The sequence below is a fragment of the Macrobrachium nipponense genome, chromosome 4 (assembly GCF_015104395.2).
Source record: "Macrobrachium nipponense isolate FS-2020 chromosome 4, ASM1510439v2, whole genome shotgun sequence".
Taxonomy (NCBI): domain Eukaryota; kingdom Metazoa; phylum Arthropoda; class Malacostraca; order Decapoda; family Palaemonidae; genus Macrobrachium; species Macrobrachium nipponense.
This window is the reverse complement of record NC_061100.1, coordinates 46501654-46515230: the sequence shown is the minus strand read 5'-3', so window position 1 is coordinate 46515230 and position 13577 is coordinate 46501654. Positions and strand designations below refer to the sequence as shown.

Here is a 13577-nt window from a genome sequence, read left to right as displayed (position 1 = left end):
TATAAAAAGTTTTTTTAAAAATTCGCGGAAAAATACTTATAGGCCTACCAGGCGAAAACTTTTGAATCACGCACCTTGGGGGATGCTGGGAGCTCAAGGATCAAGGTGTTGTTTTGTTAACAATCGTTACTCAGGCGCGCAAGCGCGAATTTCTTTCTTCTCGCACTAAAAAGCATCAGTGACACATCTCAGAAATTATTTCATCACTTTGACATAATTTTTGCACCATTTTATATTAGCGGTTACATGGAGTATTATATATGAAAATGTGTGCAATTTTATGTAGAATACAACAAAAAACAACTAATGGTTGCAGCTTTTATCAGTTTTTAAATATTTTCATATAAATAACAATGAGTGCCAAAATTTCAACCTTTGGTCAACTTTGACTTGACCGAAATGGTCAAAAAACGCAATTGTAAGCTAAAACTCTTATATTCTAGTAATATTCAATCATTTACCTTCATTTTGCAACAAATTGGAAGTCTCTAGCACAATATTTTGATTTATGATGAATTTATGAAAAAATCTTTTTCCTTACGTCCGCGCAGTAACTCTTCCGAAAAAATCAGAAATTTTTTCGTAAGATTGTCGTAATGTTTGCACCATTTTAAATTAGCCGTTACATAAAGTTTTATATATGGAAACGTGCACAATTTCATGTAGAATACAACATTAAACAACCCATGGTTGTAGCTTTTATCAGTTTTGACATATTTTCATATAAATAACGATAAGTGGCAAAATTTCAACCTTCGGTCAACATTGACTCAACCGAAATGGTAAAAAAACGCAATTGTAAGCTAAAACTCTTACATTCTAGTAATATTCAATCATTTACCTTTATTTTGCAACAAATTACAAGTCTCTAGCACAATATTTTGATTCATGAAAAATTTATGAAAAAAAACATTTTTCTTACGTCCGCGCGGTAACTCTTCCGAAAAAAATCAGAAATTTTTTTGTCCGATTGTCGTAATGTTTGCACCATTTTAAATTAGCCGATACATAAAGTTTTATACAAGAAAATGTGCGCAATTTCATGTAGAATACAACAAAAAACAACCCATGGTTGTAGCTTTTTATCAGTTTTGAAATATTTTCATATAAATAACAATGTGCCAAAATTTCAACCTTCGGTCAACTTTGACCCTACCGAAATGGTCAAAAACGCAATTGTAAGCTAAACGATTACATTCTAGTAATATTCAATCATTTACCCTTATTTGGCAACAAATTGGAAGTCTCTAACACAATATTTTGATTTATGGTGAATTTATGAAAAAAACTTTTTCCTTATGTCTGCGTGGTAACTCTTCCGAAAAAATCATAAATTTTTTTGTCCGATTGTCGTAATGTTTGCACCATTTTAAATTAGCCGTTGCATAAAGTTTTATATATGAAAATGTGCACAATTTCATGTAGAATACAACAAAAATAACCCATGGTTGTAGCTTTTATCAGTTTTGAAATATATTCATAAATAACGATATAGAAAAAATTCGTCCTTCAGTCAACTTTAACTCGACCGAAATGGGGCAAAAACTGCAATTGTAAGCTACAACACTTACAGTCTAGTAATATTCAATCAATTACCTTCATTTTACAACAAACAGGAAGTCTCTAGCACAATATTTAGATTTATGGTGAATTTTTGAAAACAGCTTTTTTTTATGTTGTTGCCTTGATCGTTTTACAATGTGTTATATATACCAAAATGATCGCAATTTAGTGTACAATACAACAAAAAAAATTAACTTGTTAGCTTTAACCGTTTTGCTCACAGCGCGATTTGTATACAATTATATATGACATTTTTTTTTGCGCTGTCATATATCCCAATATTTATATATGATATTTTTTTTTCATTTCTGATGGTTGCAAACTAAAATTCAGGCAATGAGAAAAAAAGGAGCCAAAAATGAACTCTTAATCTTGAAAACTAAGCATGCTGTGATTTAAAAAAAAAAACCCTTTTTCCGCTTCGGCGCTCACTCGCGAACGCCGCCGGCATATGAGAGACAATTTTTTAAATACTGCTTCGGCGTTTAAGGGTTAAGGATCTAATGAGTTTTAAGCACTATATCCATGAAAAACAATTCTGAACAAAATTCTGGGTATATTAATCACTCTTCAGAAATGTACAGAATGACTTTATTTTTACCAAGAGAGGTATTCAGAAACTCAATGCACAACTTAGTTGGTCAAAAACAAGACCATTCATCTGTGGGGTGTCTGAAAATGTCTGCAACATCAGTTTACACAATCTTAAAGTAATGGGTTTTTGTTGAAACAAATCATATACACAATCTTAAAGTAATGGTTTTTTTTTTTTGTTGAAACAAATCAGTTATAAACTATTACAGCCTGAAAGTCCTTTTTAAGAGAGCCTTTGGATTACCAAGATAGAAAACATTTTCAAAAAGTTATTCCAAAATAAAATAATTTGAGTAATCTAACTGAACTGACAACAACAAAAGTTCAAAACTTACAGGTCAATGAGAAACGGGTTCTGTTGCTTGCTCTTAAAACCCATATGAGAGGAGCATATTTCTTCTTGACAGACAAGTAAACAATCCTTTCCCCAGTATACCAAGCATACGTGTTGTGATCATAAGTTATATTCCACTGAACAACTCCTTTATTGATGTAAAACTGAAAAAATATCAAATTTTAATAAGCACCACATAAAAATACAAATTTCTATAATCTTCAAATATACACTAATGTACTTTTAGTACCACGTCACCTGCAAGTTTAGCATCTATCCCAAACTTGAAAATTTAAAATGTATATAAAATGGAGTGCCTGAGATAATAAGCAGTAATTGATGCAAAAGCCCAGTCTTTCTGTTTAACACAAAATTTCCCTTGGCAAAAAGTCCTAAACAACATAATGATTTTAAGATCAATGCCTCGCTGAGTAAAGATCTTACATATAGTACTGATATTTTCTTGTGTTATAAGATGATTTTGAAATGATACTGTACAGGTAATTATTTTAGGATAGTTCTATTGTATAGAGCATATGTAAAATACATGGGTGGTTTAGAACGACGAGACAACCTCCGAAAGGCATGCTATGTTGGTATGTCATGTTAGTATTTATGATAAACAAATTATTTATATTACAGTAAATTCTTGGTTTAAGTCATTTTGTTGTTAGTCCTCACTATCTTCCATAAATTTATAAAAAAAATTTTTGTGCAATCATTCTATTAGAAAACAATTGTTCTGTGATGATGTAAAATTCTCTCTCTCTCTCTCTCTCTCTCTCTCTCTCTCTCTCTCTCTCTCTCTCTCTCTCTCTCTCTCTCTGTCTCCCTCTCTCTCTCTCTCTCTCTCTCATATATCAGTGCTATACTGTACATATCTTGTAATGAAAATAATATCAATTACTGTACCATAAACATAAAGAAAACACAAAAATACACAAATCCAGGATTTTCACGACCAATGAGAGGTACATAGTTTTTGCTGTCTGATTTATTGTACCGTATTTCATTACTAGAGGACTATGATTATCACACACATTACAACAGTAAACAAGAGAATATTTTATAAATGCTGATGTTTCATCTCAAATCAGCATAAAAATATTTATAAAGCAAAATTTCGTGTAGACAACACTACTTTCTACTCTCATCCCCAGCCAGTTCAAGTGCCTGTAAACTCTCATCCCTAGATGTTCTCTCTCTCTCTCTCTCTCTCTCTCTCTCTCTGAGATAAGTGAAAAATTGCTTTTTAAAACGTGTTTGTTTGTTTTGTACAGTATATGGTTTTATAGATAAATGTGATGTAGTTTGTCATTCATTTTTTCACCCTCTCCATGCTATATAATTACTACATAAAAACCTTTGTATCTCAATAAAAGCTGACTGGAAAATATAAAATTTAAATAACTAGCAAATTATTTCTGATACTATACAGTATGCTCTATCATCCAAAAATGCTTTACAATACAATAATATAATTTCAAATACATCTTAAATCACCCTTATAAGAGAGAGAGAGAGAGAGAGAGAGAGAGAGAGAGAGAGAGAGAGAGAGAGAGAGAGAGAGAGAGAGAATCTTGAACTTGTTAAACTCATTCTGGGGCCCACCTGTCATTCTGGGGTTAACCCCATGAATAGCTTAACCAGCTTACAATTTGTAATATACATATACTTAATTTGTATTAAACATTTTATAGATATTTTGCTGTTTACAGTAATATATAAACATTTGAAAACCAGTAAATCATTTATCATAAAAATGTATTTAGTCATGTAAATAAGTAATTAGTGAATATGTGCTGCTCTGTAAAAAAATTCTCAAAGTAGTGAAATTTACCCTGCGAACTAGTGAATACTAATGTGTTCCACAAAAATCCACAAAATCACAAAACCATTCACGTACTACCATAGGGTAGATAGTACCTCAAGAGATTTAGCTAAGGCTGTCAGCTCTGCTGTACAAATAGACGCATTGTCAAATAATCTACCAATATATGAACAATTGCCAAAACTACTGTACAATCAATTCCACTAGATGTTTTAAAGCCATCAGTATATAGCTTCAGAGTTATTTCTTAGCTGCATACTGATGGTTTTGGAGCCAAAAGGAGACAACTTGGAGCTGCAAACCTTGACTTTCTGATTTTTTACTGCAGGTTGTCAATTGTAGCACAGCCTCACAGGAATAGGCTTGGAAATACTTGCACTTTAACATTTTTGGAGGTAACATTTGCTTATGAACATTAGCAGCAAGATTTGAAGCTGGACTACGTCATTTCATCAAATATCTCAACCCAACCATCTCTCACTGTAAGTCTAAGGGTAGTTCATCAGTGTCAACATATAAGCTTTCAACAGCTGACGTCTTGAAAGCTCAAGAGCAAATCCTAAGACCAGCATGATGAATTACATCTAACTCCTTCGAGTTTGGCTGCACAATGCCAACAAGTAAAGCTGGCAACCATAATCAAGTTTTGAGCAACATAATAAAAATTTTTGATAAAATTATTTATTTGGATACTTATATCTTCACACCATTAGGTGCAATCGGCATAAAAAGAAAAAAAAATGCTTGGCTAACCTGCTAGTACATACTGTCTCTGTAATCACCTGTTTCCGCCCAGGTGGCTTTGACATGTTTACATATGACCTCCCACTATGATGTGGGGAGGATGGGTGGGTTTCCAATTTAACAGTAGTTAATATCCAAACAATTAATTTTATTATAATAATTTTTATTTTGCATAAATAATATACAACCCAGTATCCATGGGGGATTGGGACCACAACCACAAGCGAATAGCTAAAATCCGAGAATACTTGACATTCGCTCCTCTAAAAATGCTTATAACTGGGTCATGCTTGTCTTCCATTCCACCACTACTAACAGATGATGGTAGATTGATGACTGGTCCTAGGGAAAAGACTGAACTGCTCTCTCAAGCTTTAGAAGCTAAACAATCAGCTGAGGATGTCCCTCTCCCTGACAATTGTCATCCTTATCTTCTTCTTCCTACATAATTTGTATTTTGTTCCAGGGATGGAAGAAAATTCTGGATAATAAAGTTCAAGTGACGGTACAATGCCCTAATACTATTCTCCTTGCATTCTGATACATTTGAATCAACAGGCAGTTCCCAGGTATCTAAGGCTTGGTTACTGGTGATCTAGTTTTATGGTGCTTGTCTAGCACCAAAAAAATCACAGATTTTTGGTGCTGAAATGTGCCAATTTCCAGTTACTATCAGTGTCAATAACAGAGTATTGGGGATGATAAATATCTAACAGTAGTGCCATTAACAGGTTATTGGCGCCAAAAATCGCTGCTTGTCGCTTATCAAGCCGTCAGAATGGAAACCCGCCGATAACTGGGGACTGCATGTGTTTAATAATTTATTTTTCTCTTCCAAAAACTAGGGTCTCTTCTTTACGTATTTCCACTTAACTCGTCTTACTTCCTACTAATGATACCATATTCTTTGGAAGCTTGAATTTCAAGTAAATAGCCCCTGTGGCCTTGTTCTATATGAATAGGTTTCATCTTCTGAATAAAAATATAAATTTTCATAATAAAATATGATATTGTTATGATACAATAAAGTTTCATACATACTTACCTGGCAGATATATACATAGCTATCGACTCCGTCGTCCCCGACAGAAATTCAAATTTCGCGGCACTCGCTACAGGTAGGTCAGGTGATCTACCGCCCTGCTCTGGGTGGCAGGACTAGGAACCATTCCCGTTTTCTAATCAGATTCTCTCTTCCACCTGTCTCCTGCGGGGAGGCTGGGTGGGTCTTCAATCGTATATATCTGCCAGGTAAGTATGTATGAAACTTTATTGTATCATAACAATATCATTTTCATACATTCAACTTACCTGTCAGATATATACATAGCTGATTGACACCCTTTGGTGGAGGGCAAGAGACAGCTAACTTACTGACTAGACAGGTAAACAACATATGTTGTAGGTATTAATAGCTTGGTTCCTACCTTATTAGGTGGAAGACTTCGTGGCTACTGCCCAGGAGTCTGCTTCACCTCAAGAGCCTTAGCAAGATAGTGATCTGCGGCCAAGAGTTCTTGTGGGTCTGTCGATGGGGTCTCATCCACTTACTCGGCAGAGCCTAACTGGCATTTGTCAATGGGTGCTAATCCACTTATATGACAACACGCCTTCTTTAAGGAGCACACAACCGATCCCGATCACCCGATCCTAACCCGTGTTAATTCTAAGATTGCCAAGAGTCATCCCCAAACTCTTAGCAAACAACCAAAAACTCGATAATCACACATACAAAATTCCAAAAAAAAATTTTGTACCCCTCTAAAAGTCAGTTGTCACTCGATTTCCTAATGAAGAGAAGTGAAGGCCGCCAGTGCGGCACCTGACACTCCCATGCACAGGAAATACAAGAACACATCCGACAAGAGGGTTACGTACACATATTTAAGGATCGGTGCTCTCTCCTTTACCCAGAACCGTCTGTGCTGACACAAACGGACCTAGAGAAAAACATTTCTCATACGTAACTCGCACATCTTTTAAGTAATGAGATGCAAATACTGAGTTGCATCTCCAATAGGTTGCATCCAAAATATTTTTAAGTGACATATTTCTTCGGAATGCAATAGACGTCGCGATTGCCCTTACCTCATGAGCTCTTACTCTTAATAGATTAAAAGAGTCATCTGGGCAGTTCTTATGAGCCTCGGTAATGACACTTCTAACAAAGAAGGCCAAAGCATTTTTAGATATAGGTCTCTTGGGGTCCTTCACCGAGCACCATAGACCATGTTGTGAACCTCCCAACTGCTTCTTTCTGTTCAGATAGAATTTCAGTGCTCTAACTGGACAAAGTGATCTTTCTATTTCTCTGCCCACTAGGCTAGTAAGTCCTTTTACCTCGAAGCTCCTGGGCCAGGGATTCGAAGGGTTCTCATTTTTGGCAAGAAAAAGTCTGGAATGAACAAATTGCAGAATCTTCTTTGAAGCCAACTCGTGACTCAAGGGCGTGCAACTCGCTGACCCTTTTAGCCGTAGCAAGAGATAGCAGAAATATACACTTTCTAGTGATATCCCAGAATGAAGCCGTATGAGGTGGTTCGAACTTCTCGGAGGACAGAAATTTCAAGACCACATCCAAGTTCCAGCTTGGAACCCTAGGTTCTACTGACTTCAATGTTTCAAAGGAGCGAATAAGATCGTGCAAATCTTTATCATTCGTCAAATCTAATCCCCTGTTTCTGAAGACTGCTGAAAGCATACTTCTGTACCCCTTAATAGTTGGTACAGAGAGATGCGACTTTTCCCTCAGGAAAAGAAGGAAATCCGCAATTTCGGTTACAGAGGTATTGGAAGAGGACAGCTTCTTCGACCTGCACCAGTTTCTGAAAACTTCCCACTTCGATTGGTACACTCGCCTAGTAGATGATCTGCAGGCTCTAGCAATTGCGCTTGCCGCCTTGCGAGAAAACCCTCTCGCTCTGAGAAGTCTTTCGATAGTCGAAAGGCAGTCAGAGCAAGAGCGGGTAGATTTTGATGGTACCTCTCGAAGTGGGGTTGTTTGAGCAGATCTATCCTGTTTGGAAGAGATCTGGGGAAGTCCACTGTCCACTCCATTACCTCCGTGAACCAAATTCGGGATGGCCAATATGGGGCTACCAGAGTCATCTTGGTTCCCTTCGAGGCCACAAACTTTTCTGACTAAAACTTCCCCCACCCCAGTATCTTGAATGGGGGGAAAAGCCGTACACATCTAGGCCCATGAGTCCAGGAGAAGGGCGTCTATTGCATAAGCCCTGGGATCTTCTACTAGGGCGCAAAATGTATCTATCCTTTTGGAGAGAAACGTGGCGAATAGATCTACCTGCGGTTTCCCCCAAAGATACCAAAGGCTCTGACAGACTTCCGAGTGGAGGGTCCATTCTGTAGGAAGGACCTGGAACCTCCTGCTCAGTCTGTCCGCTCTCACGTTTCTCTCCCCTTGGACAAATCTTGTTAGGAGAACCATGTTCCTTTGATTCGCCCAAATCACCAGATCTCTTGCTAGTTCGTATAGGGCGAGAGAGTGAGTTCCTCCTTGTTTTTTTTACATAAGCCAGAGCGGTTGTATTGTCGGAGTTTATCTGTATTACTTTGTCTCTGACTATGTGCTTGAAGCTCTTTAGCGCGAGGTGAATTGCAAATAGCTCCTTGCAATTTATGTGCCATGACACCTGCTCTTCCGACCAGGTGCCTGACACTTCTTTGGACCCTAAGGTCGCACCCCAACCTGTCTCCGACGCGTCTGAGAACAATGTCAGGTTTGGGTTCCGTACACTAATACACTTTATTTACAGGTACGTACTACAATAAAGGTTATGTTAGGTATTGAATGGTCCAAATTGTTGTATTTCATTCAATACCTAACATAACCTTTATTGTAGTACGTACCTGTAAATAAAGTGTATTAGTGTACATGGTACCATGTACACTAATACACTTTATTTACAGGTACGTACTACAATAAAGGTTATGTTAGGTATTGAATGGTCCAAATTGTTGTATTTCATTGTTTATTGGTCAATTTAGCTTTATTATACGGTGTTTTTGTAGGGCTTGGAACGAACTAGGCAATTTACATGTAAAACGTAGTTCAAGATACAAAAAAATCAGGTTACGAAGGCCGCTTTATAACGGATTAATTTCGTATCCTGAGGCACTACTGTATGTACGTTCACTTTCGGATGAGGCGGGAGAGTCGGAGTAACTCCTCTCCCACGGCCTCTCACTTCTGGCGCCTCGTTTTCTTTCCCTCAGTCAACTTGTGCAGATGTTGTTGACTCGTGTGGATGCAGTTGACTCGTGTGGACAGAACCCTATCATCCCGAGAATCGACCCGGTTCCCTGGCAGCGGATATTACCAACTATCACAGGGCAGTCCTAGGCTCGGGCTACATACAGGCAAGGGCACCAACACCTTACTTCTAACAGGGAACGTGAAAAAGAGTGCACACTATGGAGGGATTTGGAACGTTCCCGTAACAAACTCAGTTCAACTTGTATTAGAACTAAAAATAGGTTTAATGTTATGTTCTAACTTAACATTACGCTTTTTGTTCTAACTTCTCATTACGCTTTTCCTGAACTGAATGGGGAGCAGAAGGCAGAGCTACAAAGGAAGTCAATACTAGCGCTACCAAAATGACTAGTCTGAGTAGGGATAGCCAGACAGGTTTAAGTCCTGACCTAACTAATTGCTTAAGCAATCTATTAGTTTCACATCTTCCCTATATCTGACATATTCAGGCATAAATTTCTCAGAACAACTCCCTACATTCTTCACATCTAGTAGATCCAAGTACAAACTAAATGTTGATCAACTTCCAATTTCAAGATCCTGGTTACACCAAAAACATTCCTACATAGCCTAAGTTATTGGTTTTGCTCCCAGTGGTAGATATCCTAGGAAAATGAAATTACAATACCGTAAACAGGTGTAAAACAGCCAAATTTCAAAGAATACCAACAATCGCCTAAATACAATGGCGGCAAGGAGAATTCTGACAAGAGCTAAAACATTTGAAACACACCTGGTGGAAAACAGGTAAATAGACAGTCATCCGGGCAGCCAATCGATTTTTTGTTTGAATGCCGACTTGCTAATCGGTGGGGAGATATAGACAACTTTAACAGTGAGTAAGATTCATCTCAAATACTAATTAATAATAATAATTCTGAATAATATTTAAATAGTTCAAATACCAAAGACACCCTCTAAAAATGTTTATAACTGCTTATTTTAATACAGTGGTCCCCCCGTATTCGCGGGGGATGCGTACCAGACACCCCCCGTGAATAGTTAGAACCCGTGAATGTTTGGAACCCCAATGAAAATGCTAAAAACAGCCTATTTTGTTAGTTAAAACTCAAGAAAAACCCACTAAAAATTTTCATACTTGGTTTTTTTAATCGTTTTATCACAAAAAGTGCATTTTATGATGAAATTCATCAAAAAAAAAAAAAAAAAAAAAAAAAAAAACAGAAATTTGTGGATATTTATCATAGAAAAATACCGCGAATGCATGAATTTTCCGCGAATAATGAGGGGAAACGTTCCCCAGAGAAATCCGCGAATGTGTGAGTCCGCGAATCTGGAGAACGCGAATACGGGGGGTCCACTGTAATTCAAACACCAAATGTATGCACGTTAAACTATCATCCTACATAAAATATACCTTAAACGTTCATCTAAAACTCTTTAATATATATGTAATTTCAAAGTCATCTTACAACATTATCCTTAAAATATATACAGCTTACAACTAAGCGTGGCAACTATTAAAGTAACCCCTATTTTCAAGTAGTACATCTACTGCCTCTCACACAATATTGAAGCAGTACTGTTTTCTTTGTAAAGTAAATGGGGAAACACTGAGAAGTTAAGTAGTACTGTACACAGTACCTTAATATCTAATATGCATAAAAAAATACATTTTACTGATAATTTGCTTAAAGTTAGTAAAACTTTTATTATAAAAGAGAGAGAGAGAGAGAGAGAGAGAGAGAGAGAGAGAGAGAGAGAGAGAGAGAGAGAGAGAGAGAGAGAGAGAGAGAGAGAGAGAGAGTTATTTTCAGCGAAGCTGGAAAATGGCTGGTAAACTCTTGAACAAGGTGGTTAGGCAGTAACTACCATCCAGTAGGAGGGAATACCCACCTGCCCGTATGTACGCATTCCAGTTTGCCTTTCAGCCCAGGTTTCAGATTGTGGGGTGGCATGAGGTGAGCCTAATGTTTAATGGACCTCAGGTTTGTATAGTTAAGAAAAATGTAATTTACTTTTAAAAATTGTCATTTGTTCCTACACAATATAAAAACACTCAGTCCTTTACATTACGAAGACTCACTGAATGGAGGGAGGAATCTGCGTCTCTTTCAACTGACCTGGGCTACTCCTGGTCGAGAGAGCTAGGAGGAATACCCTGCCTCTGACATATTGATTGGGGTATAAGAACTGCAGGATCAAGAGCCAGACTTCTGGGCCTTTTTGAATGAATGAGGAATTGTAACTCATACGAAAAAGGCTGGGATGAATGTTAGGAGTCGGAGGCATTAAGGCAGAGAGCCAAGAAGGGTTTGCCTTATTGCCAGTCTCTCTTTCCTCCCCTTACTAGGGGAAGGAGCGGTCATTGCTTCTAAGATTCTAATAAGAAAAATAGAAAGGAAGCTTGGTGTGTAGACTTACAGCATCAGACGCTAGTCCAACAAGTGTAGGTTTGAGTACTATTCTCAACTCAAAGGAAGAGAAGTACAAGAAGAACAAGGAAGGAGGAGAAGGGCCAATTACTCTCGAATCCTTCTCACCTCTGGAACCGCACACCTTAGACAAAATGCAACTTGTCCTCTTCAAGGAACTGGGTAAAAAAAACACGACTTGTTGAGCATTCACCACAGGTACAAGGAAAAAAGGTTCCAAGTACTTCTGGGCAAAGACCCAAAGGAAGAAAGATATAAATGTGGTCCTGATGAGACCTAACCTATCTACCAGTCCAACATATTCTCGGAATGCGAGGAAAGGACTAAGTCACTGGTACCGTGCACTTTCTGGGAAAGCATACAGGTGATGTCGTTGCCAACTACAGAGAACCTACTCCTGATCTCGCAAAACCAGGAGAAAGACGTGTCCTTTGACACTTCTCCCTTGGCAAGTCAGTAGGTACTGGAGAAAGGTTATCAATCCATGTCAAGGATGTCGAGGCTTCCAAAGGTACAGCAACACACTAGTAGGATAAAGTAATGATTGATCTGGATAATCAATTACAATTCAAGGCACAAGGGATCATGAAGGACTGGAACCTGTCAACAGATGTCAAATGATTCGGAGTTTATTACAACATCTGAGACGGAGTTGGGACCTGCTTTTCAAGGGTGATACTGAAGATCCAAGCAAATCATCTATCCTCTTTAATCCTGGAGAGAGACGAGAAGCGGTCTTGAAATACAAAAACTCTGTCTGATGATTCTCGCAAGGGTGTTTGTGCTTTAAACAAGAATCAAATGCTATCTAGAGACCTGAGGTCCCTGTAATGGCAAGACAGAAAGTTTCTCATCAGTAGTTGAATATCGACTGAGAACAAACAATACTACTTATGTGACTTATGTGAAAGACTAAGGCAAATGTGGACCTATCTTTCATAACTGAATCGGAGAGAAGTAACTCATGATTCTGACCAGAGAAAAAGTCCCGTCAATGACACTAAGCAGCGAAGACGGCTCCAATCCTTGGAATGTTACAGAAGACTGAAAGAGTTATCCAGCTATTTCTGTTGCTGCTCAGCGAGATAGCCTTGCAAGGAAAGCTGGACAGTCCTTCAGCCATGAAGAGACAGGGACTGTACTGCCTGAGGAACTGCTGTTGTGTCACTGGCATTGAAGTTTGGGTCAGGGAGGAACTCCTCTCACTGCCTTGGAAGCAGAGTTGGCAGGTAGGGCGACAGGCGAAGTCTTCCATCATTTATTTTTAATACAGGGCGAACAATGCCTGTTGAACACCTTACGAATTAGAAAATACTATAGGGAGAAGACAAAACTGTCAAGATTGTCTGAAAAAGTAATTTTCAAAGGTGTGATGGAGCAGACGACCTACCGACTTCTGTTGTGCTGGCGGGTTAAAAAAAGATGACAAAAAGTATACTTAGACATATCTCTGGCGGATGATTCTTGCAAGGCATGTGTGGAGCACAAGACAAGAACCCTATAAACAAGAGTCAAGTGCCTCCCAGATATCTTAGATCACTGTGATGGCTAGACAGAGATGTTCCTAATTAGTAGTTGACCCTTGACTGAGGAGAAACAATACCAAGACAAACAATCTCTCCATGATAGCAGTACCATGCCCCTCACTCAACTCCGGAGGCTGAGCTACTTGCTAGTACATTTCCTCTTGAAATGTGTTTGGCTCATAGAACTATCGAGTGCACAACAGTTACCCTTAAGCACCTTCATTTTAACTGAAACAGAATGGAAAGATGCCCCTTTTTTGGGTGATAAATGCCACAAGTCCAGATGCAGGGTATGGTTCTGTAGGAAAATTTG

At 38.1% G+C, this 13577-nt stretch overlaps 1 protein-coding gene across 2 annotated transcripts in view; it reads right to left on the bottom strand.

The window, feature by feature from the left end:
• The window catches only part of LOC135210906 (uncharacterized), a 198912-nt gene that overhangs the window by 158749 nt on the left and 26586 nt on the right, over positions 1–13577 (bottom strand). For both annotated transcript variants that reach the window (XM_064243853.1, XM_064243851.1), the window contains exon 2: positions 2493–2655. In XM_064243853.1, coding sequence (XP_064099923.1) covers positions 2493–2655 — 163 coding nt within the window. The remainder of the gene's footprint in view (positions 1–2492; positions 2656–13577) is intronic.